This window comes from Poecilia reticulata, chromosome 16 (genome assembly GCF_904066995.2).
Source record: "Poecilia reticulata chromosome 16, P_reticulata-male-v2, whole genome shotgun sequence".
Taxonomy (NCBI): Eukaryota; Metazoa; Chordata; class Actinopteri; order Cyprinodontiformes; family Poeciliidae; genus Poecilia; species Poecilia reticulata.
In genome coordinates this window covers 10,840,328-10,867,404 of record NC_088845.1, presented here as the reverse complement: position 1 = coordinate 10,867,404, position 27,077 = coordinate 10,840,328, and the positions used below count along the sequence as shown (strand labels likewise).

At 38.5% G+C, this 27,077-nt stretch overlaps 1 protein-coding gene across 2 annotated transcripts in view; it reads left to right on the top strand.

Annotated features, from left to right (window-relative positions):
• Positions 1 to 27,077, top strand: part of iglon5 (IgLON family member 5) — a 147,376-nt gene that overhangs the window by 103,710 nt on the left and 16,589 nt on the right. For both annotated transcript variants that reach the window (XM_081617034.1, XM_081617035.1), the window contains exons 2-6: positions 8,190 to 8,268; positions 13,174 to 13,406; positions 15,766 to 15,885; positions 23,772 to 23,903; positions 24,178 to 24,298. In XM_081617034.1, the coding sequence (XP_081473160.1) occupies positions 8,190 to 8,268; positions 13,174 to 13,406; positions 15,766 to 15,885; positions 23,772 to 23,903; positions 24,178 to 24,298 (685 nt within the window). The remainder of the gene's footprint in view (positions 1 to 8,189; positions 8,269 to 13,173; positions 13,407 to 15,765; positions 15,886 to 23,771; positions 23,904 to 24,177; positions 24,299 to 27,077) is intronic.

Sequence of the window (27,077 nt, the reverse complement as noted above, 5' to 3'; positions counted from 1 at the left end):
GATTCAAAATGCGTCTAAAATTTAGATGAGTTAAGCATTATTTCTGTGTCAAGCAAAATGACCTTGAGGGACGAGCAATGAGGTGTCAAGCCACACTTCTTGATGCATCTGAGCAATCCCAGTGGAGCATTTATGTCAGAATAAATCACAGTAACAAAGTACAATTGATTTAGCTATTTCACTAAATTCCTCTGAAGGAAAGAAGCATATTTACTGTAGGAGGAAAAAATGACGTTACCAGACAGATTCAAAACAATTTATCCACCCTGACTTCCTTGACATTTTTTTAGATTTCCTGTCAAGAGGAATCCTGCCGACATCCATTTTGCCTCACAAGCAGTTGTGAAAAGCAAGCGACCCGTATATTCGTCTTGTTGAGCTGTTTGCACGAGGCATCCAGGTGGTTTCTCGCCACTTGCCCATCACTCTCTTCCTGCTCTCCTGTTGCTCTGTCCCTGACAGGTGGTACCGAGGGTGGAAGCAGCCAAGGAGGGGAGTCTGGGGTTTTATACATAGGGGTTGAATGAGTACTGAAGTGAAAAGGTGGTTAGAAAAAATGAGGGCAGGAAGAGAGGTGGACATGGGGTTGGATTTTGGCTGTCCAGAGTTAATGGAATCAGACGTGGAAGAGAAAGGGATATCGGTGCCTGTTAATGTTTAATCCCTCATCCCCAACCCCTTTGTCTCCTGCCTGCGGCTCTGGCATCTGATAATCCTTGGGCTGCCTCTGTTCATCATCAAGGTGTCGAAGGGAAGGGCCCCTGTAAATATTTAATTGGCTGCAGTATGCCGGTGTTAATTATGCGGGTGTGTCTCTCTGTGATTTGTTCTCTTTCCCAGCAGCACTTTATCCTCACCACAGCATTTAGATGGCTTTCTATTGTTTCTTTTCTCATTGCCATTTATATTCACAGGCTATTTTTATTTGGTAAACCTTGCGAGTACCTGGTTGTGCCCCTTCTTTTTCAGCACTGCTTTAATTCTTTGAAGTGAAGACAAATTACTCTGAGATTTTGGTTCATATTGACATATCAGCACACAGTTGCAGGGTGTTTGTCAAATCTCCCTTTCCATCCCAAAGATGCCCTTTAAAACTGAGACCTGTCACACAGAGAGGAGGATGTTAGTTGCTTTTAAACAATTCCACCTGAACTTCAAAATAATCACGCCTGTCAAAAATATATTTTTGCTACTTTTTTTTAATTTTTGCAAATTTTACCATTGGTTTCCTGTCCTCATCTGGCAGCTAAGTGTGATATTTTGTCTGACGTAGTTTCAGTATGTATGTTGATGTTCCTCATACCTTGATTGCAACGAGTGATTATTTGACCTACTTTTAATGTTGTCATAGTCCTTCACAAGATATGTTCTCCTTTTTGGAGAAAAATTCTATTAAAGCAGCTTTTAAAAATATATATTCAGACTAGTCAGCTTTACCATGTGTTGATGTCCAAATACATTGTGTTGTTGCCATGTGATTGGCTGATTAGCTAACGTGCTCTTGAACAGGTGTACCTACTAAAATGGAAGGTCAGTATGCCACTATTATGTCGGATTAGATTCCCCTGCTGCTTTGACTGTGGTCACCATTACCTCATAATTCCCTATTCCATTACAGCTTTTCCCTCCTCTCAGTGACTTTCCTTTTCAGGTCCTCACCTCACCCTGGTTATCTATCTTCACCTCTCCCTTCCACCTTGTGCTGCAGTGCTCTTCTTCTTCTTTTTAATTTCAAAAACCACGGCAAACCTCTTTCAGACGGATTATTGTTATGGGCTCCATTGTAACCTCTGCGTCTTATCCGTCATGACACCAATCATGTCTTCTGAAGTAGCGTCCCATTCTCCGTATGTTTATGTGATAGTCAAGGGCAATGCGATGCAGATAAACAGTAGAAAAGCAGCCTTTCAAGGAGTTTTCGAGGTAGTTGTGCAGCTCAAAAGAGCGCATCGCACAAATTTCTGCCTATAGCAAGTGCAATTACAAACAGGCTCGTGTAAAAGTCAAGAGAATACAAACCATATAAAAGATGTCTGGTGGTGAGGGAACAAGCAGCCTTGCAACACTTTGACAGACAAGAAAAAGTGTTCTGGAGACAAAAAGAAAATAAAAATGCAAGTGACGGGATAATGGTTGAACATCTAGGCCAGTGACAGATAAAACATTATCATCAGATGAGCCAAGGATGTTTTTGCTTTCGCTGTGTATAGCAGAGCTGAATAACCATTAAAAAAAAACTTGCTTTACAGTGAACAATAATCTGCGTTATTGTCTGCCTGCTATGCCTGCATTTTTTTTTAATGATGTCAAATTTAGGCTTGAGGTTCATAACTTTGTGCAGATAAAAGCCTGAGGTGTTTGGCTGAATGTGAGCATTTGTGCCTGTCTGTGTGTGCTCCACTGGTGGAGGTTCCATTTGTGTGCAAAGCAGGTCGTGGCAAGGACAAGAGATACCATTCGCCAAACCAGACTGTATCTGCTGTAGACAGCAGCAAGAGGGGAAATTCAATATGTTGGTGGGCAACAACATGAGAGGCCACTGCGGTGTTCGGCAGAAACATTCTCCAGCTCTGTTCTACATTGGTATTTATCATTTGTTGTCAGATTTTTTTTTTTTTTTAAATGTTGACTCACCAGGTTTTGCTCCCAGTTTTGTTTCAAGAGTAATAAAATAGCAAAGAAAACAGTTTTTTCAGTTTGTGTTTCCCCATTTAGAATGATGGTTTAAGCTTCCTTGTTGGCAAGCATAGTCCCTTTTGGTGGCCAAGACTCCTGAATCATCCTAGTGGGTGCAGTTCAGCCTGTTGCCAAACCCAGGAAAGAGCAGGAAAAATGAGAATTTAAGACAGTGATCTAAGGCTAAAAAAAACCCAAAAAGACTGCTGAAGGTGACAGAGATGTTTTTGCTTTTGCAGTATGAAACTGGTGGCTGCTATCTGGCTTCATTAGTGCTTCACTTCTTGATATTCCTTGTAATTTGCAGCCAACTTTATTAGCAAAGGTTGGTTTCCAGACATACTGTCATTCAGTCAAATTATGATTACCTATTGTTTTATACTGCCTAGTTAGTTCATATTTCTTATTCATTTAGAAAACCTATAAACAACTCTGGGGCAAAAAAACCAAAAATCATGTAATATTATTTAGTACATCTTCAGCTGCTATCTCAGTAGTTGTCTTTTCGTTGTATTTTCTGTTGCAACTGTATACCACATAAATGAAAACAATCTCAAACTGGCTAATGAATATTCAATTCAATTTAGCTCAGTTTATGTACATAGCACCAATGCATAGCAAAGTCTCAAGTACAAGACGCAAATGTCTGGTTCATACAGAGAAATATAAAATCAATTTTATCTAATTATTACTTGCATTTCAATTGGATTCTAGTCAAACTCAATTTATCAGGCAACTTATGTTTTCTATCTAAGGCATGATATCATCCATCCATCCTTTGTGTATACCTGCTTGTGAGGGTTTGGTGATTATCTTCAGCAGTCATTGGGCGAGAGGTGGGGTACGCCTCTCAACACAGAGACACACAGGACAGACAACCATGGGCGCACACACACATCTGTTCTGCACTAGTTTAATAGCTGGTTACTTTCTCAGCTTACCTGAATTACATTAAATAGTGTTTCTTGTCATTTTGGTCCACAGATTTGCATGAAATGACCTATAAATCCACGTTTTATGGGCTTTTAAACATACTTCAAAGTTGTTATTTTTTCTGCTAAATTGAAATATTTTTTGAGAATACAGAACTGATATTCTCAGAAAGATGAGAGGGCTGAGTGGTCTGACTCATTTCCTGTAAGTGCATCCCTGACCAGCCTGTATGCACTGACCAACCACTCTAGTACGCAAGCGGTAACTCTTGTATATTAATTCACTCTGACAGGAAAGTAGAGCATTAGCAAATATTATTTTTTTCTCACACCCTGACTCTGATGTATATATTCAGCTTTAATAAATTTTCACCCTTACAAACCACTGACTTCAAGGTTATCTTTTTTTCCCGTCTAAATAAAATACCTTGAGATCATTCTGTCTCATAGGCATATCTGTAAAATTTCCCTTTCCAGTTAAAAGCTTGTATAAAAATCTAACCTTGACACTGTGTGTATTTTTATCATTGGTCCTTGACTTCTATTGAGAACCAACAACAAAAACCATCTATAAAAATGCAGAACTCTGTAGCTGTATGATGTTTATTATGAAGGGGACAAAATGGTTTTACCGACGTTAACACACAGCAGTATTCTTATCCCTCTAGTGTTCAATGATTTCATCACAGCAACATACACCTGCCAAGCTAATTGTGATTATTATATGACAGCCTCTCAAAGGGCTGCCAGCTGTAACAGTCAGTCGTTTAATCTTTCTCCAGATAACTTTGATCATATCTCCATAATCGTCACTACTATCTTTATTTTCCTGCATTAATGCGTTGCACAAAACTACAGCCCAATTCTTAGACTTTTTCTTTAATCATTAGTGACAGTTGAAATTTGGAGACAGTTTGGTGTTCCAACAACCCAAAAAAAAAAACTAAACCCCACAGATTAAAGGCGTGGGGGGCATTATGCAAAACTGACTTTTGTGAGCTTTATGTCATGTTATTATGTCATTCCCTCATCAAGCACATACCCAGAGTTTTGACTCAATCATGCATGTTTTAGGGATCCTTGAATCTTCAGTGGCAGCCATTCATGGTGCCTGCAATTCTTCACCTATCTCGCCAAAGTTATTCCTTCCAACTTCAGTCAGGTCCAGAATATCAGACCTGTCACAATAAATGCACTTTACAAAATCTGCCAAGCAAAGGGATCAAATATCAAGTCAGAATTTTGCCTTTTCTTACAAAATGTAAGTGGCAAAGTTGGCATGCATCGAAGAATATTTAGATACATATTAGTGAGGATGTACAGGTGAATCTAACAATAAAGTTATTTGTTCTGTAGTTATAGTGTCCTAAATTGGTTCAAACAGTTCATTTAAGACCTAGTGTGTGACTTTCATGCCCATGATGAGTCCATGTAAACTTCACAATGGAACTGCATGACACTTTGTAAGGAAATCTCAGGTACAAAAGCTACTGAAATCCCAGCATTTTTCATAGGGCACCTTTGTGGGAGGACAGAGGTGGTTTCCCATTGCTGAAATACAGGTCTTGTTTCACTGATGCATTCAGAGAGAGTGGCAGAGGTCAGAGGGAGTTACACAGTCCTGCAGGTGAGTGCATGAATCATTGAGTGGGGGTTTTCACATAAAAGTATTTGTGTGTATGTGTCTTATTTCCAATAGGAAATATGAAGGGAATCTTTTCTGATTTTGATGTCACCGTGGATTCCTTCACCGTGTGGCGGCTTGCGTCATTCTTTGTGTGCATTCACACGGGCTTGTCTGTGATTCGTCCAGTGATTCAGTGTGAGGAAGAGGAGTACGTGGCAGATATGTTGACCTGGTTATCATGCTATGCAGCGCCTGGAAGAGAGGAGACCGGCTGATGCATGACTTGGATTTTGAGGTGCCAATCGAGCTGCGAAGCTGGGAATTGAGTAGGGAAATGGGAATAGCCCCCCTGCTGGTTTCTAACCCTCGCAGTGTTGTTTGGAGTTTGCATTTATCATTCATTCTAGCAAAACAAGTGCACATGTGTGTTTGTGTGTGTAGAATGTGTTTGCCCCAGCGTTATATTTTATTACAGGGATCATCTTTTCTTTATGTCTGTGGCTATAATTGCATCTGCGGGATGTTTTTTATGACAGCGTTGTCACACATGTCTCCAAGCTCTGGAACTGAATTAAATTAACCCAAATAAAGCCTGGTGTGTGGAGTACGGAGCACTTTAAAGGTAACAGCTGAAAGACAGCTGACGACTAAAAAGCAGGAAGGATGAGCTCTGGTTAAGCATTGCAGGATTATTCCACAGTATTAAAAGAAAGAAAACCTAAAACTTGTGAGCATTTTTGAATGTCAAACGCAGCTGCTAATGTACCATGCCCCTCCTTCAAGGCTTTCGGGGTTGGAGCCAGTTCTCAGATCTTTGGCCGGCCTAGATAGCAGCAGCAGCAGCAGCAGCAGTGGCAACAGTAGCAGCACCCATTAATGCGATTACAGCTTTTAGTGAGAGATTTTCAGGGCCAATTTTCTTCCGAGGCGTCATTAGTTTGTCCTGTTTTCTTTCTCCCTGTTGGTATGTCCGCAAACAAGAATATACACAATCAGTCCCAGCATCTGCCGTGGGCATCGCACGGAATGAGACGCACACAAGTCATTCCACACTTGAATATACAATTACACATGAAAGCATATAGCCTTCAGTACCATGCTCCATCCATACAGGCAAGCCAAACCTAATTTACATTTACAAAAACACAAAAGAGCCATAAAATCTCACCATGAAGCATCTCCTCAAGCTTTTGTTTCCTCCGTTCCACCGCCGTTTTCCCACGCACACAAGCCCAACCTTTGTTTCTATCTGTTGACAGCATGACACATTGGAAAACACACTCTCACTCACTCTGTTGTAAACAATCTTACTATGGTGATAGAAAATTTATCTCCTGGCTCCTTTATGTTTATTCCCTAACATTTTTTTTATTTTTTTTATTTTAAGCATCTACGCTGCCTTACAAAAGTATTCAAATGTTTTTCACATTTTGTCACAATGCAACTAAAAACAGCAGTGTATTGTTATATAATTTTAGTTAGCGGAGATGTAGAATTGAAGCAACATGATAGATTTGATCCAGATGAAATGTGTGTGGTCTGGATTTGTATTTAGGCCCCTTACATTAATACCTTCTATGTTGTGACATTTTGGGTATGTCTCTACTTCTATCCCAGTTCCAAGTCTTTTTTACCCTCCAACGGGTATTCTTCCATAATTACCCTGTGATTCGCTCCACTTCCCCATCAACTCTAAAAAGCTCCAGTACTCATGCTAGGCATTATACTGTCATTTTGTTTGTCCCAATGTCAAGGAATAGCTTGTGTTTATAAGTTATAAGTTGAAATTATAAGTTCAACTTATATTGAAATTCTAAGTTGTTCTTTAGTATCAGTTGCAGTACTTCTTATTATGCTTTTTAAGAACCTTTTGATTACTGATGCAAGATGCCCATTATAATATGAAACCCTCTCTCATTATTCTGTGTAATCAAATAATGATTCCTCAAAAACCCATGTCTAATTTAAAACCCAGAGTTCTCATCTTCTTAGATGTGCATTGCCATTACTTCTGGCTTTCATCTTTAGCAGGTTCTCATCTGCCATGCTGAGCGTGTCGCTGACTTCTACTTAACAAACCTTGAGGTGCTTCTTAACACTTCAGCGCGGCAGCTTTATTTCATAAAGTCACCATTTATTAAACCTCAAGGCTAGGTCCCAGCAAAAGCCTATTGAGATATTGAGGTCATCTTATGGGAAAAAGGAATAAAAGATTCCTATCAAAGATTGACTGAGCACACAAGACAGCATATTCAGCGTCCTGTTTTGTTTCAGCAGTTAGAATAGAGAGTGCCACCTGTCCTACAGGGGGAGCTACCTGGCATGCAACATCACACCCATCTTATGAATGTTTTGTCTCTAATTGTTTGCAGTCCAATGAATTTTAGCACAGAATTTATGCCAACTATTTAAATCCTTTCACTTTTTTTTGCCTGACTAAGACACTCAGAGATGCCAACTTTGTTTTTCCACTTCAGCTAATGGCTTCCAGGATGTGTTTGTTCTTGTGAGAGTTGGTTGATACAGTATATGTTTGTGCTTTCCCGTGCGTGTGCTCCGGCTCCGTGTGTGTATTGGTAGGCAGGATGAGCATCCCTTCTGTTACCGTTGCTGTCCCTTCATTTCACGCTCCGGCAGCTCCGCGTGAATCCTCTTCCCTTGGCTCATTATCAGTGCTGTTCAATGAACGCACATCCCACCAGAATGCTGGGTAAAACCGAATTATTATTCAAGTACGGGGGTCAGTGCAGACGTTACGGCTCTCTTTTTGTTTTGTGTAGTTATTACTTTTCCTTCAGAAGTAAGTGAGCAGGATGCAGGACACATCGGTACTGCAGATTACTTGTTGAGGTATTGAATCTTGAAGCACCTGAGCTGAGATTGATGAGCAGCCGCGGAGCGTCTGGTGTCATTATTGGATGCTCATTGCACTCTTCTCTCATTTCTCTTGGCAGGGTCCAATGTGCTCGGAGCAGAATTCGGCCACCTGCCGGACAATATTACAGTGTTGGAAGGCGAAAGCGTCACTTTGAGGTAACTCCTGTTTCTACACCTGCACCAACTGATTACATAAAAAAAAAACATGCTTGCCCTTCTACTGCCTGTCATGCATCTTTAATTGCCAAGTCTGTGTCTCATAACTTCAATTAGAAGTTCTAAAATGTGCATTTTTATTAGCTCTGTCTGTGTGGCTAATTGAATAATATTAAACTTTTAAATTCAAGTGCTAACTTGATTTATAGGCAACACTAAAGGGCAAAGATGTGCTGAATGTCTTGAAATAAATGCATCTTACATCTCCTATTATATATATACCATAGTAGTTGGATAGACTATCCACCCTCAGATCACTGACTTGCTCTTCAACATTTTTTTTTTTTTTGGTTTGAACACTAGTCATCTACATTCTTAAATCTGTCAGACATTATCTTTTTTCATGCAGCAGCTAAGGCTAATGTAAGAAATTAGAGTTGATTCCCTTCTTGGTTTTGACTTGTATCTGATCAGTTTCTCCTCCCTGCTTCTTTTATTTAAGAAATATTTCTAACATATGGTCTCTGGAGTGGATCTCGGGAACATTTATTAAGCATTTCTGTTATCACACTTCTACTCAGATCATCAGTTTTATCTGCAATCCATTCAGAACACAGCAACCAGAATTCTCTCTAAGTTTAGTAAATACACTCACTTCACTTCAGATTTTACTATCTACACTGGGTCCCAGAAGATTAAAACACCTGGATTCACCTACAGGGCCCTAACTGGCCAGGCTCATAATAATATATGTTGTTTTTTTTAACCACAAACAGAGCTAGTTGTTTCTTTTTGTGCCAAGCCTTGGATATCCTGGTTTTTCCTCCAATTAGATTAAAAACCAAAGTGAGGCTGGGCCTTTCAGTCTGTAGTTCCTAAGCTGTGGAACAGTTTGACCTTGAAACTTTGTTTTGCAAACTCTATCAGTGCTTTTAAAAAACAATGGAAAACTTTTGTATTCATTATTTTTAATTGTGTATGTTTATATTTGTTTCACATTTGATTTATGTTGTTGTGCAGCACTTTGTGACACTTTGTGTACAGCACTTCTGTTTCAGTAAAAGATGCTTCATAAATAAACTTTATCTACTTTCCACTTCCTTACTTACCAACTAAGTCAAGTTATGAGGATTATTTTAGACATGTTGCAAAATGCTTGGCATGTGCATCCAAATCTTGAACTGGTATAAACCACTACTGTGAAACTGTCAAAAAGCATAGCACAATCTTATACTGTGCTACGCACAGTTATTCTCTGTACTGGTGCAGATTCACTCACCGTGACATGCCGAATGCTCAGAGCAACTCAAAGTGCAATTCTGATCTACTTTTTAACTAGGCAAACTAATATTTATTTGACCACTTGGGGATGCTAATAGACTATGAGCTTTCATCTCCAGCTCATAAAGTCTTCCAAGGAAACAAAAGAAGATTGTGACAACAAGACAAATGTAATTTCTCTTACCTGATGCAGTGGAACACAACAATATTGAGTACAAGCAAGTTGACATGACAGGACTTAACGCTCCACTTAATTTTATTTCCACATGTTTAATGCATTTAAGACTTGTTTTGAGGTATGCCAACATGCATAGCAAGCAAGATAAAAAATATGACAGCAGCTTCACCATGCGGATCACGGGCAAACTCAATTTGTAAGAATAACTTACAGTGCAGGATGCACTCATCTTGCACTGTGTAATATTTGTACCTTAGGGAAGATTTCATAAAATGCCAATGGTGATTTCATCGAAAAACTATTTTCTCATCTCTGGATACCTTTTCCTTAAATAAATAGTTGGATTTTGTTTTAGTGTGATACTATGCTACTGCCATAACAAATAATTTATTTTAGAGCGTTAGGCCCATCTTTTTCAGAGGAGTCAATACATTTGTCCTTGTCCATGGATGGGTGAACAGCCTCTCTGTCCAAGCCACACCTATCTTACTGTGTGTGATAAAGTAGAAATCACAGCTTTCCCTGACTCCCAACTGAGGGGAGGAAAAGAGCCAACTTGCTTTTTTTTTTCCCCTGGCTGTGACCTGGTTTGGCAGTACACTCAGCAATACCAAAAAGACCTCAGTCAACATTACTTAAATCACCTTTGAGTCTTCAGATCTCTAACAAATATGAACAAATTTGTCTTTTAGTTACCAGGCTTTTTCCCTTGAAAGAAGAGTCGACCTTACTTTAAAATCAAACATGGTGTTGTGAAGCCAAGTACAATTCTGTCAATATTTGTCAGCATCAGCAAGTCTCCACCAAAGTTGGAAATCAAAGAAGCAAGATCTATATTGTCATCAGGACATGAAGCCTGAAGCTGCTTTATTGATGTTGTGAAGTCAAATACATGAGGTTTATTTTAAGCGAAAGACAAACTTAGGCAACAAAATCTGCTCTGTCAGTGTGACTTATTTCTCTTTCATTCTAAGTTATTCTTACGTTTTCAATGACTTTATTATCAAGCGTAAACTACATTTCCAGAGTTGATGACTGCCACATGGATTAATCAGCGCAACTTATAATGAAAACATATCTGCTTGGTTATAGTCTGTGTTGGTCAGTGCATAGCTGTTAAACAAAAGACTTAACTGCTTTATTTTCATGCAAATTGCTTATGCCCAAGTGGCACAAATACTTGTGTTATGCCTAAGACAATGCTGTTGTGTTGGCTTTGATGCGGCCCATTAAGATGAGGCTCAGTTGATGTTATTATGGTGCTCATTTCCTCTGGGCATGCAGTCTCATTGCAACAGCATCAGTGCAGAAGTGATTAATTTTAAAAATAGATTATTAGACGATGTGTGTACATAGATAATGAATTTTTATGGAGGGATTTATCACTAGATTGTCTCTCCATTTAAACCCACAAGCTACAAACAGTGTACTAATCTTTATGAGTAGGATAAGAACGTGGTGTGCTTTTAGGTCTCATGTCGACCTGAACATCAGATCAGTGCCTTGCAGTCTGTTTGTTTTGCTCTGGTTGTTATGCATTGTGTCGCTGCTTGTAAGTTGGCGAGTGATCTACCTCAGAGATATTTATCCAGGTCATATCAATTAAACATGAGGACTTCAGATTGTTGGTTTCTTACTAGTTGAAGCTGGTTAAGGACATCTAGTGGCCAAGCTAAGCACTAGATGTCAAAGCTTTGGCATTTGTGTCAGGCTGCGCACAACAACACAAAAGCAAATTATAGAGCTCCTGCAAAAAGTGCCATATTAGTTCTCATTGTTTGACAGATTTTTCAATGTATTGCTGTTAACTTTAATTTAGGGAGGAAAACTACTTTCTTGAATTGTAGACCAAATAGGTTTTCTAAGATTACTTCCCGACAAAACAAATTACTAAGCCGCGAATAATGTTATACAGCCTCTTCTCATGCAATGTGTTGCTCACAAGCTGTTTTCTGACATATGACTGATCTTAGACAGCCAAATGTGTTATCACTTCAATCCCTTTTCTCCAGGAATGCAGCATAAAACGTTTGAGTGCATTGCAGAATAGTTAAAGACAAATTAAAGAACAAAGGTTGCAAAAAAAATGTAGCTAGACAAAGCAATGCTGATTCAGCAGATAGGGTCATTGAATAGTTTGATGGGAATGATAATGAGGTAAATGATGTGCTGTTGCCTTTGCAGTCACAGCATTTTTTCTTAAATGAACAGAGAGCGCTCGCTCATTCTCATCGAAACAGCAGCAACAGACGGGTTATTTTTAGAAGAATGGAGGTCGGGTTCTTCTGTAATGCTAAAAAGTTTTGCAGAAAGCTGTCCAAGCATGCAGTATAAACACAATCTGTTTCATACAGCTCCTGACATTTTTCTCATGTCACAACTGCAAACTTTTAATGTATTCTAGCGCTGCTTTATGTAATAGACCAACACAAAGTTGAACACAATCGTGAAGTGGAAAGAAACTAAATTTTTGTAATAAAACTTGTGAAGACCTCATGGAGCACTGTTTGATGCATTTTCTGCACATAGAAAGACAGCAGCTCAACTCACTTATTACCAGAGAAGTAATTGTGACACGCTGCAGAGAGCTGCACCTCAGGTGGGACCATCTGTGGACGGGATAACTTATTTCTTTATGCACTGCAAAACTCTGGGCTTTATAGATGAATGATGAGAAGAAAACCAGTGATGAAAGAGGCCACATTATGATCATGATGCTTTTCATCAACAGGAACAGAAAACCTGGTCACAGATATGGGGGGTAAATATTAGGCAGTCTTAAAAGACAACATGTTAAATGGAGTTAAAGTCCAGACCTAAGTTCAATTGGTAATCTGTGCCCAGACTTGAAAGTTGACATTCATACATTTTCTCCTGTTATTCTGACTGAAGTTGAATTATTTTGCAAAGAACAGACAAAAAAAAAATCAGTCTCTGTTAATAGGTGTGATAAATATACCCAAGGAAGACTTGTAGCTTCAACTGCAGTAAAAGTTAGAATACCAAGTTTTGGCTCAGGTGTGCTGCATGTATATGCACATTACACATACTGTATTTTTGCTATTGAAGATTTATAAAAGCATGTGTTCTTAAACTAACACTTAATAAATAATCGTGCTTGTCTATTGTGTACAATTCCAATATAATACATATTAATACATAGTTCATATTTGAGGATTGTGGTTTTAATGTGAAAAAAAATGTAGATTGTCATTTGGTATATATTCTTCTGCAAGTCATGTTTTTTTACTCAGTTCAAATTAGAATGGTCTGTCTGAGCTCAATTATTGTTTTATATATAAAAAAACAACAATATATTTGTTTATCCTATGAAGCTTTGACTTTGTACAGCATGTTTTGCAAGAAAGATGATCATTTTGCTGCTAGATGTTATGTTTTGAAGTGAAAATCCTGCCACTTAAAAATCACACTCTGCCATCTAACAGATGTCAGATCGACGAGGAGGTGACCCACAAAGCTTGGCTGAACCGCTCAAACATCCTTTTCACGGGGACAGATAAGTGGTCCCTGGACAAGAGAGTGACGCTGGTCAACACCAGCAACAGGGAGTTCTCCATCCTCATCGACAAGGTGCAAGTAACAGACGAGGGACCGTACACCTGCACCTTTCAGGCCAACAACAAACCCCGCATCACCCACGTCTACCTCATAGTCCAAGGTCAGCAGCTGAGATGTGACAACTGAATTTTAATGTGTGGCAGTTAAATGCAATGAATGATTAATAGACTGATGCATCCGGAGTCTGCATTTTTATGTGTGGTGCAATTTTAGACATTAGCTATGCAAATATAGTGCAGAAGAAAAGTTTATCATACACTCATTGTTGGTAAGAACTTGATCAATGTTTGACTCTTAATAATGCATTTGAAATGATCTGTTTTTCAAGATGGAATTAATTTATTACAGATTTTTTCTGTTATTTGAAAACATGTGTGAAGTAAAGTCAAGATTTACACATACCAACCCGTTAATATCTGATCAAATGTCCCTCAGCAAGTTACCGACAAACAACTCAGCATTTATGGCCAGCCTTATCAGCAATCGTAGACTTTTTTTTAAAACTGGTTGGTTTACTGGAAAGGATGGATCTTTTGTGAATAGTTCACATGTCTTAGCAGGGTTGAAGTCAGCATCATTGTAGAAGTTAATTTAGCTGCTTTATCTGTCCTAAAACCTGTTTTGACGAGTGTTTGGGATTCATGTTTTCAGCATTTTGGTAATGAGCGAAAGTTAAGTTGAAGAATTTAGATGTGGCCATCTTTCTTCATTATGTAAGCAATTCCACCATTATAAATGACATCTAAACCAACACACAGTACAATAAACTGCCCTCATGCTTGACAGATGACATGGTATTTGTAAGTTTGAAATCCCAAGCTTGACTTCTTAAAGTCAAGGTGGTCATTACTACCAGAGTTTTACAACAAATAAACACTGACAGTAACTGCTGAGTGTAAAGGAAACACATTAATTTGTTTTTTAGATGGAAAACTGCTTTAAACGTCCTGATTTTTATCTCAACCTTATTGAAAATCTTTAAACTGCAGTTGAAAGTCAGGTCAGGATGAGAAAAATAAACCTTCTGATAATAATATTATTCAAATATCCTGCCAGAAATATGTCAGAAGTTTGCTAATAACTTCAAAAAGTGTGTGGTCAGGCTCCAACCTGGTAAGGAATGTTTAACAAAAATTAGATAGGGTGTGTTGATTTATCAATTTAAGCTTGTACGTAATATTTTGTAATCAGTATTTCAAATGTATCAGAATTATTATAAAAATTCATGCCAAAGGAAGTATTTCAACTAAACTAAACTATAAATGGTATTATTGATAGAGATTGCTATGATACAAATATTTAGGTTGTAATTACAGCATAGCAGGTGACGGGGAATATGAAGGCGTCCGGCAGAAGAACTTAAATGCATTTCATATTTTGTTTCTATAGCCTGCTAACTTTCCATTAACCGTAAACAGAATTTTGGGCATGCCACGAATGAATGAGCATCTGTGTTGAGTAGATTAAATGCACAGGAGGCAGTCCAACTGTCTGACTAAATACAGTGACTGTCAGCGTAGGCTCATGACTGAGGCTCAGTCATCACGTCAGCAACTCAGTGTAGTGAAACTGACTGATTTTGAGTGACACAAAGTATTGATGCAGGACTGCCGGGAGGGCCTCACACCCCCTATTTACAGTTTATGGTCTGGTAAATTGTTGTATTCATATAATAGTTACATTGCCAGCAGAATAAAACTACAGATAGATGTATTAGTTACGTTTTGCTTAAATGTAAATGATAAGGGTTGGTCACAGGTGAATATAAGCCACTTTACTAACACATTTAAAAGCAGCTATGTCTGCAGGATCTGAAAGCTGGCAAGGATGACTGTTTATGTTCAGCTCCAGGTTGCCTCCAATTGAAGTCAGAGCTTGGTAGTACACAAAATAATTATACCCCCGAGCAGTAGCATCACTGCAATCTGTGCTTTATCACTGCAAGCCTTCCACTCCAGAAAGAAATAACATGAAAATCCTCAGTTGATGTTACAAATTTCTGAGCCAAGCTCATTAAAAATAATGATATGTGGTCATTTAAATTCAAGGCCCATCATGATATCAGACTAAGAACATATGTAGTGCACCAGTACTTTGAGTTTAGGGTCATTATGTTAAAGGAATACAAGAAAACAAAAATTCCTCCAAAAGTGAGTAACCTAATGGATGTTCTTCCCAGCTAAGGATGAAATGAGATCAAGTGTTAGAAGGAGGGCATTTTAATGTTCATTCGCAGGAGCTTAAAGATCTATTGCATTTTAAGTAGATGGTCGACCATATTGTTGCACAGTTCAGTAAGCACCCAGGCGCAGATCATTAATCAGCTGATTGCCTGTCTGTCTGAAACGCAAAAGACCTTAACACCTTAATAAACTGCAAGGCCAAACCTTATCAATAATTTATGAGAGTGAAAGGTGATTTTGAGGTCGGGTTTTAATGGTGAAATCTTGTTTTTTCAGTGCCAGCAAGAATCGTAAACATCTCAAAAAGCGTGTCGGTGAATGAGGGAGAGAATGTAAACCTTTATTGTCTGGCAGTCGGCCGGCCGGAGCCCACAGTCACATGGAAGGACCAGAAATGTAAGCTACTGATTCTTGTTTTCTTGTTGTCACATCCAGATATCTTATGTTAACACCCTTGCCTTTATCTCCCAGTCTATACGCTCATCCCTGTCCATATTCAGCCAGCTGAAGTCTATCCATGCTTTCTTTTCCAACCTGCAGGCTTATCAGCATTCAGCTTGCGTCCATCTCTTTATCCTTTGTCCCTGTGTCATCTCTCTTAAATCTAACAGTTTATTCTGTCCCCTGCCTAAATCATTTTGCATTTCTCCTAATGTTTTGTCCTGAATACCCGCACATTACACGTAATTATTCCCACTGCACCACCTATAATTGTCGACATCTGTCTTCATCCACCCTTGCAGCCTGCGCCACACTGGCCGCACGGCTACACTGGGCTTCAAATCGGACCGTTTTTGCTTCTGGATGTGTTTGAATTCATGATGATGTCATGAGTGCAGTTTTTGTAGCATACAAGCTCACATCTTTGTTGTTATCAGTTCAGACTGAGACAAAACAATCTTTGCGTTGCCTCTGAAAAGTGTCAAGTGTAAAGACTTTACAGCTCTAATTGGGAGCACTGATTTTATAGCATCATACATAAAGATAAAAATGAAAGGATCTGTTTCTGTACTCCGGCTTCCTCCTAAAAACGTGACAGTTAGGTAAATGGTCTCTCTAAATTGTCCTTAGGTGTGAGTGTGTGAGCATGGCTGTGTGTCTCTATGTTGCCCTATGATGGTCAGCCACCTATCCGGGTTGTGTCCCTTCATCTCAGCTTTTTAACAACTGGAGGCAGAAACCTGTGAAGCAGCCTAGTGGTTCAGCTTTTGAAGCTGCTGTGTGGTTTGCCTGATGGGAACTGTTTAGTTGAGGACTCTCTGACAGAATTCATGTTCCTATAACTACGCTAAGCTCTGAACGGAGGATAGAGTCCACTAAATTTCTCAGCTCCCCTCATTATCCTTTGCTAGGATATCTTGTCTGTAATTTTGAAACTACAGTTCTACAAACACAATGCGTGTTATGGTTCGGGGTTTAATGTTCAATATTTAATGTTCCTCGGTTTTAAGTTGTACAAAATTGAAATATTAAGCTTTGGATAGAGTGATATCTGATTCTGACAACTGACTTGAACATGTGACGTATTTAATGGACACAATGTTTTCTATGTATTTCTTAGTCATTCAGCTCACCTAGACGTACAAATTGCTTTCTCTTTAGTGTTTTGAAGAGCTACAGCATTAAAGAAGAATGCCTATTTTTAATCTGTATCATTTTTATTATGTCATTTTCTGCTGTTTTACATTTTTGTGCTACTTTATGTATTGCACTTTGTTCGACAACATTAAGGCAAACCATATTTGATATTAGTTTTATTGCATCATGTTTCCAGCAGTGTTCACCCTCACGCTGTCTACTGCTGGATGATGTTTTGCTTTAAAAGTTGTTTTGTAGATAATAAACAGCAGCAGGATAGTAATAGTAAATAGGTCAGTGTGAACAACTACTGAAACATACAGTAATTACACTGCAGGGCAAATATATTCAACAAACAACTGTACTGGTGTATGTACAGTCAGCTATAGGCTTGCTCAAAGGTCGGATCCCCCTCCTCTCCTGTGTTCCTGCCCGTGTTTGCTCTTCTTCGCACAAGTATTGTTTGTGATGCTGCACAGTAGAGTACAGTACCTGGGGCAGGGACAAGCCCAGTGGAGATCATACACACCCACAGAAACACAGAAGTAAACAGGAGAAAAGGAAGACACGCATGAGTGCACACCTGCAACAAACACACACAGACACAACTCCGCATCACAAACTCTGTGCGGTTGTCCTCACTTGAAAGCCTACAGCATTTCTCCTCTGTCAGCAGTAATCCTCCCTCTCTAGCCGCCCCCATCATCTCATCCTCCCTCCCTTCCTCTACCCCCTCATAACCCCTCAGCGAGCAGAGAATGAGATAGCGCCCACATTGCTATTCCATGGGAGTTTCTACAACCAAGCCATCAGTTGTAGGAGACCAGGGGTTGCTGTAGATAGGGGATGGGGGGGTTGTTGAGCCCAAAGAAACAGCAAGAAGCTGCTAGCCATCTGTCCCCATTACTCAGAGACTGCAGAGAAAAACTGCAGGGAGGGCATTCTGGAGAAGAACCTAAGTTGGATGGAGCGTGTGTGTGCGTGTGTGTTGATGTGTGAATTTACACCAGGAGGCTGTGGATTAGGAGGAGCCGGAGGACCTCAGAGGTCACAGGCACCTGCTTAAAGTCCCTGAAACCTTCGGAGTGTGTCTGCAGTTTCCTGAGATCGTCCCTGCATGCTGCAGTGAGACTCTGCTGCACCATTATTTTCAGGTGCCGCCTTCTTTATCTTAACCGAAGCACAGATGTGATCTTTGACTCACCCAAACATGAGCTCCATCATTTACCCACACAGCAAAAAACTTGGCATTTTGTCAAATAGAGCCTCGGATGCAATCCTTTAAAATAGAAAGACTTAGCCTGAACATACTGCTTGTCAAGGAAGGTGGTGGGAGGATGAGACATGAGCTTCTAAATCAAACTAAAATGTAAATAATCCATTTCTTTAAAAAATGTATTCTTTTCAGAGTTTAAAGGCAGAAGAAAACAAAAGACACACAGTCAGTCAATGAGTCACTCAGCCAGCTATGGTTGAGTGATAAGTTTATTATTAAGCATTTTGTTATGTTAAAAACTAACTTCAATGATGCCTATAAAGAGGACAGTGGAATAAAATAAAATTAAATCCCTTGGCTGCTATTCTAATGCAGAGAAAAAGCAGGAACAGCAGAGGTCAGATCTGGATAAGGCAAACTTTTTTGCAGATTTTTTTTTTTTTTTTCAAAAATAGTTAAAAAGAACCAAAGTTTCCTTTTTCATCACAAAAGACATTTAAGAAGATTTTTGCCAGAGGGCTAGCTTTCATTCATCTACACCAACTTGAATTTTCTTTGAGAAGCTACCAAAAGAAAAATCTTCCTTCTAAATCAAGTATGTGAATTTCAAAGTTCATATGCAAATGTGGTAAAATATTGACAAGAAAAGCAGCCAAGAGATATCAAGGAAGCACAAAAAGCTCATAGACATGAGAGACTTTTTTGCACTTAAAATTAAATCAACTCTTTCATGCAAGAATGGCAGGAGTGGGATACAGTAACGAGTTGAGGTTCTTCATATAACCTGTGAAAAACAGAGCAGCATATACCAGCCTCTCTGTTCATGGCAGCAGATGTGGGACAAGTGTATTGCTCTTTACTTTGGCACAGTGTTGGTGTTAATGCCTGACCCTTTTTTATATTTTACTTTATCACTGGTACTTACACACTTGTTTGTTTGTCTTGAGTTATAAAACCCATCATGGTTTCCACTAGTAACCTTAGTATGTCAGTGCACTTTGAACTGCGGGTAATTACCACAGGCAAAATCTTGTTTACTGTTCATAGAAGGATTTGTGATAAAACACAAGTTGTTTTGACAGGCCAAAGGTGTCACTTCTTGTATTGGACAGCCAAACAAGTGCAGATTAATATTGGACATATTTTTGTCGGAGTTAAGATCAGTGGAAAAATGGTTATTGGCGTTTTGTTTTGTTGCTGGCGTCTCCTGGGACTCACTCTGTCTGCATGACAAAATATATAAAGCTTAATATAAATGGGGGCTTTTTGTTATCATGATAGCAGTTAGACACTTAATGTTGTGTCCTTTTATTGCAAATTTGCAAACATTTTACTGTATTTTCATTTTGTTTTTTCCTGAAAAAATAAAAAACTGTGCATGTACTCTCTTGTCCTAAAAGGAGGCTCATCCGGCTTGTCTGTTTGCTTCATCTGCTTTCTGTCATTTATATTATTTTTATATTAATCGTTGTTATTTCTGATTATTGTTGTCATAGACTCCAATTAACAGCACCTGTGTCTTTGGTTTTACGTAAATCTTTTCTGAGTTTCTATAACTGGATATGAATGCCGTTTTCTGAATCTAAATCTGAATTAAAATGTGGTGACAACACAGACTAGGATTTATAGGTCCGATGCACGAATGATAAATGATTTACAGTCATAAAAGTGTTTTACCAAAACTTCCTAACGAGAGTTATGACTTTGTAAAACTTTGTTTTTATCAAGGGAATAAATTGCTTCCCGCTTGGTCTCAGCACACTATTTTTCAAATATTTTAATACATAATGTACCAAAAATCTTCTGCAGCAGGTTTTTCATAAGTCAACTCTGCAAAGGTGCAGACCGAGACTGCTTCCCTCTCACTTTTCTTAGAGAAATTATTTTCAGCTGAGACAATGATGTATCTTGATTACTGTTCCCTAATCAATCTAAGTAATGAATTTCAGCTCTCAGTTTATTACAGTGATAATGATAAATGTTCTCAAAATGCAGCTAAAGTCCCCAAATCAGTCTGCAGAACGTTAATCAACAAGTCAATTTACCAATCTTTACCTAATTTAATTGTTTTGATGAAATTATTAGTAAAAACATGTTACTAAGCATTTTAAATAGTTTAAAAAAAAATCCTATTTAGCTGAGTTGCTAAATTACTGAAATACAGTGGCAATTGTCACATTCAAAAATTCACCTTTTAATCTGAGTACACTTTCTTACACGAAAAAAAATAGATTTAACTGAAGTAAATTTACTTGATGCTTTTTAAAGTTGAAAGCTTTCTAAACTTTGCTGCAGACATCGTAAGATCAAGGCAGGTGGCCCATATCTGGGCTTCACATAATTATATCTAATGTACAAGGTAATGCCATATATCTTTTATTAAAGACCCACCTACTGTGAATTACGGCGGAGGATCCATGATGCTATGGGCTTTTTCATCTTTTAAATGTTCTATTAACCTTGTTAGATATGAAACTGTGGTTTCTTGGAAATACAACATTTTGAATTAAAATCTGGCAACCTCTGGCAGAAAACTGAGATTAAGTCATAATTTCGTATCAATACAATATTGATAGAAACATTTTACCAAAGCAGCAGTTGATAACCAAACAACAAAATCAAACCGCTTCCATGGTCAGTAGGGGTAGGGTTAGGGTCAGAGATCACCAAATAAGTGTGCTCAAATGAAAGGTTGGGGTTTTCTGAAGGTTTTTAGTGTAAGGTTATATTTTTGCAATCAAAACCTTATTTACCGATAATTAATTTACACTAGACCCAATAAATCAGGTCAGCACTGTAGTAACAATCACCAAATTGTTCACAAAAACAGGCACACATGAGTCCTCCGTTTCAGAGTTCCTAATAAAATACATTTTTGTCTCCCCATTATTCTCTTTTTCAGCCTAACTACAGTCCTCTTTGCCATCAATGTAGTTTTTGTAATGGAAACGGATCAGAGAAGCCCAGAAATCAAGCACCTGAAGATCCACTCAGACTCTCAGTGCCGTCGAAAAATAGAGCACCATTTCACTGCTGGGGAAAGCCAAGCGTCCTGATCCTTTCCCCCATTTTTGTTCATTCACACTCCTCCCTTTCCCTCTCCTCCAAGGTGGAATCCAATTATCTCTGGTGGTCAGGAGTTAGGCTCCTTCAAAAGCCTTAAGTGGTTGATGGAGCTGTATTTTACTGACCATTGTAGGAGTGCCAGAGGCCGTCTGCTAAGATATGATCACCCGCCAAAGTGCAAAGAAGTGTGCAAGGCATGTCCACAGATCTCAGGGGATGGAGCAAGAGAGGGGCTGTCACATTACATCATACAGTCTGTAGGAGCTGTCGATGAATTGTCAGTGAAAAAATACCAAGCATATCAAGAACCCAACTTGACACGTTACCGTTTTCCTCTGTGTGGCTTCTTTTTTTTTTCCCCATCCTACTTACCTTTCATCTCTGCGTCTTCTTCCGAGCGTTGCATATTATCGGTCTTTATGTCTGCAATGTAAAATTTAGCACTTGTTTACTCCAATGTGTCATTTAATTTGTCGTCTTTATTTCTTACAACTCCTCTGTTAATGTTGTCAGTTTACAGTGAGTCAGAAAAATCTTCACGGCCCTGTTAAAATGCCAGATTTATTTGTTTACTAGTTTTCTAAATGTGACATTAATTAAGAGAATAAATAATTACCAACTTTTTTTCAGCTTTAACGCCACTAATAAGAACAGTGACATTTATTGGGTTGAAGACTAACAACTGAAGAACTAAAGCAAAGTGGTTGCACTAATATGAACACATTTAAGCTCCTGATTTTTCAGTCACTGTTTAATGTTAACACAATAGTCTTTTCTCCAGCAGGAGTCAATGAGAATAACACACCTTGGCATATTTGTCTAAACGTTGCAAAAACTCTTCAGATTTGCCAGATTTTGAGGGCATCTTTTCTGTTTGTCTCACTTTAGATCACTAGGTTCCTAAAAGTTTTGAGCTGAATTGCATAGGTTGTAGGTCACATTAAAGGAAGAAAGATGCTCTGCAGTGATTTGTCTTGTCATATATATATATATATATATATATATATATATATATATATATATATATATATATATATATATATATATTTTTTTTTTTTTTTTACCATTTTAAAAGTGTACTGATTTTTTATATACTGTTTTTGCCTGCTTAAAAAAGATGTCACAAGAGACCTGCGGTGTGCCTTGTTCACTAATGGAATGAGTGAATAACATTGCAACCACCCGACCGCGACACTTAGCGTCTGCCTGCCATCTCTTGGGTGGCACATGCAGTCGTCATAGTGTCGGCGTTCTCCGCTCAGCCACGATGGATCGTCTCCAGCTCAGTAGCCTCACTAATAATCCTCCAGCATAATCTTCAATTAGAAGCGCAGCGCTAATCTCTGACAGGAATAATTGTAGCGTTTAGTGTCTTTTTGGTGTTTGTGTGTGAGTGTTGTTCTTAAATTTCCTGCTGCAGAGTTCATGATGGGAGCTAAAGGTCTACAGACTGACAGTAGATTGGTGGGATTTTTTTTTTGTTTGTTTGTTATTATTCCTTAGAGGAGGGTTCAAATGGAAAAGTAAGTAGCAAATTAATAGCTGGTTAACTGTGAGGTTATATGTTATGCTGTGTTACACAGTCTGGCTTCTTTAATTGGTTAAAAAGGAAGAAAAAATAGGCCTGATGGTTTTAAGGGCTAAGAGACAGCTGGCTGCTAAGGCTGACTGGATGGAACGAGTGCACCGTCAGTCTCGTCCTCTGTTTTTTTTCCTGTCTCTGTCTCTGTCACTCTCGAGCCAATAACATCAATTCCCCCACATGAAGGAGCAATAACTTGCAGTCTATTCCCTCGACTCTCCACCTCTGAAGAGATGTTCGTCGCCCGAGGAAAAGCGCTAGACTGACTAATTTGGTTTTAGCTGCACCTGGGAGTTTGTCAACATCAAACAACCGCCAAATATTCTTCTCACCATGTAATGTGGCAAATTAGCTATTACACCCCGGCTCATCCAGTTGTTTGTTGAAAAGTGCCCAAGTTCCCCTGGCATTTCAAAAGTAATAGTGCCGCGTACGTCAGAGGGTGTTAGTTTTCTCTACATGAACCAGTGCAGTTATTTTCTGTCGCTGTCGAATCGGCCGCTGGCAAAAACTGCAATATGATCAATTTTTCTTCATTACAAATGTTTCATTAGTGTTTGCTGATAAATTCATTATCATCCGTTTCATCATGTCATTACGGCTTTAATTATCATGATATTGATTTCCACCACATCCCCCATCTTTCTACATCAATATTTCCAGGCAGAATTGAATGATGCTTCATTTGCAGTTATTTGCGTGTTGGCCTTCTGCATGCTCTTAAACTGTCTAAAGCTGGAAGGGTGCGTTGTGCTTCGAGTAGTGAGCCGTAAATCTGCAGACCGAGTCACCTTGCACTTGATGTATTGTGACCTTTGACTTTACCCTTTCTGTAATTAGATGGACTGGTGAGTGAGGGGGAGTTCTTGGATATCACGGAGATCAAGAGGCAGCAGGCTGAGGACTACGAATGTATCACCCACAACGGCGTGGCTCCACCTGACCAGCAGAAGGTCAGAGTCACGGTAAACTGTAAGTACCACTCTGTTTGCAGGACACAAAAGCCCAGTGGTCGTAATCCAGCTCAACCTCATGTGCATAATTATCTATTAATAATATATGTTAATGTTGTGAATGCATTAGTTGTGAATGCACATTTTAATTTCGTTCTCTGTGGGCATTTTTCAACCTTGTATGCAACCCCCATCAGATCAGACTTCATTATTCAGTAAAATGTGGTGTGTGTACTAATTACTGAATTATCTCTTGCTGATTTTAATTTTCAATTTTATTATTTTTTCACCAGACCCTCCGATGATCACAGACATGAAGAACATGCCTGCAAATCTAGGGAAGACAGCCATCTTGAGGTGTGATGCAATGGCAGTCCCACCAGCTACGTTTGAGTGGTACAGAGACGATCATAGGTAAGACCACCAAAGATTACAGAGCAAATAGGTCAGAGTTGTTGAGATTATTTCCCTATGACCATATGAAACCACTGTAAAACCTTTTAGAGTCTACATGGATGCATTTTGATAAATACTCTTCATAACCTAATCTAAGTTTTGACACGTCTGATTTTCTGAAAAAGTCTTTCTTGTGGTGACACTGATTCATATTTTACATCTGTTATCAAAATGTATTAACAAATATATATTTTGCTTGCACTGGAAAGGTTAGTTTTCTACCACAGGAAAGGTTTTGCCTGTATGTCAAAAAGGGAACTTTTTTGTCTCATGTATTCAGAGCCCCTTCCTGCTCCGTGTCTCCTACGCAGCTTGTGGTAAATAGGATTTCTTATGACTTTTGCTCAATAACAGGATACTTCTCACAGATACAGATACAGAGAGGCCAAATTTGAAAAAGACGCAGCTAAAAGTCAACCTGTTGGCAGATTCTCCCTCTTTAGCTGAGGATCTCTGCAGCTCCTCCAGTGTTACCATGGGCATGCTTTTCCGATTACTGCTTTTCTTGTCCAGCCCGTCAGGATGGTCGTTTCTTGATTGTAGATGTTTCAAAATCTTTTCAAATTGAGATGATGCACTGAACAGTACTCTGAGATATTAAAAGTGGTGCTGCTTTTCAAGATAATCGTGCTTTAAACTTCTCTACAACTTCATTTAATGGTGAATCTTTTCAGATTTATGTTTGTCAATGTCGGAAAAATGCTAAGAGGCTTCAGTTCAATTGATAATGTATAGCTACAATATTTATGCAACCATATTACACTGAAGTATTTGGACAGCTCATTAATTACTCTTTTATTACAAGCAAATTGAAGAAATATATATTAAGCCCCTGCAATAACAAGTAGTTGGGATTATTAGAAGGTTATTAAGAAAAGCTTACAATTATGTAAAAATACAATTTGTGCTTTTTTACATTAAATGTAAGACAGTTATGTTTAAGGAATGTCTCCATATGCCGTTAAGACAGCACAAATGTGTTTGAATAGTTTTCTTCAATGACCTTTTGCAACACTTGTCTTTTGGGCCTAGTTTTTGTCTTCACAAGAGAGTCACTAAATATGTAAGCAAACTCTTCCCTTAAGGAATTGTGGCTAAAATAGTGTAGAAACAAGCTGGTGACGCATAGAGCCTTAATAGGATGAACGCTCAGAAAAATAAAGTTTGTTTGTGATGCTGCCAGGATGTAATGTATTCCATCTTAACTCAATATCTAAATGCAAATAAGCCATTATGGATTTCTGTGAAACATCTTTTAGGCATCAAATTTCTCAGAGGGTTAGAATGATGGGTTCAGGAGCCACAACAATTCCCTGCTTAATGATGACAGAAAAAGTGACATAGAAAAATGTGAGTGCATTGTGTACTCTGATTGAGAGGCAGGAAGACAGTAAATTAGGTATGCACAGTTAAAGGAGTTAAATGAGTTGCTACAAGACTATAGACTTCATTAACTTTGAGTAATAGTCTAATTTCTACCAGATACGTGTTGATTCTGATGAGAATTAGTTGTTTTTGATAAAATTACAAAGTTAGTAATTGAAAGGAAAGCTTATCCGTATAATTCAACCTAAACTTTGGTGAACTGAGATGTCAAGCTGACCCAGCTCTGGTTTGGTAACCTTGTAAGTAAACAGGATTTTGAGAGGCTCAGTTTGAAAGTTAAGCTTGAGAACAAATTTGTATTCATGATGTTAATATGTTAACATCATTTGGCAAAACTGTAGCATTTATTTAAAACTTGAGTATGAAGAATATCTAAAAGCTTAGTAGTTCTGTTTTATTTTTTTTTTTGGTTTATTTTTTTTTGTTTTTTTTTTTGACTCATGCTGTGTGGTTTCTCTCAGAAAAAATCCCGGAAAAATTTCCTCATAATCATTTGTTACAAAATACCAAAGCACAAGAACAGATTTCAGAATCTTCTGTGACTTTTTTTTTATTTCAAAACGAGCGGTTGTTATTTTCAAGACTTCCTATTAGACACATACCTTAGGTCACTGTTTCCCCACCCTACTCCTTATTTCATTTTGCACTGCGTATTTTATTTGTTTCTCTGCTTTACAATACTCAATTCAGATGATTCCAATTCAGTAAAAGCCTGTTAATTAGGTGTGTTGAAGCAGGAAAACACCTAAAACATTAAACTCTGTTCCTTGAGGAGCAGAGTTGAGTAATATTTATTAAGTTATCTATTTTTTTTTACTTTTTTATTTTTTGCTTTAAAAGTGCTTTAAAATTAAACTGCCTGTGCATTTTCAGACACTAATTTTATTGCTGTGTATGACAGTCCAGTCAAAGTCTATGAAGCCATATGTGCATGGCCAGCTGAATAAAAAATGTCTCTATGCTGCCAAAAGTACCGTTAGGTGGAAAAGTATTCATACTCCTTGACCTTTCTCACATATTTTGACACAATACAACCTTATTTCATGTGATAGATTAAGATAAAATAGCATAGAACAATTAATCAAGATACATTAATATGTTGCCTTCAAAAAACAAGTGTATTTGTGGTGTGTTCAGCCTGGAAGTCCTGGCTAAAGTTTGCCGGAATCTCCCTAAGGCCCATAGTAAATCTGGAGAAAGGTGTTCCTCTTGGTGTGTATATAAAATGCTTTGTGTAGCAGGGACATAGCACAGCATGTCATCCTGAATGAACCACCCTCACAGTGTAACACAGTGGTGGGAGCATCATGCTGTGGGGATGTTTTTCTTAACCAGGGTCAGGAAAGCTGGT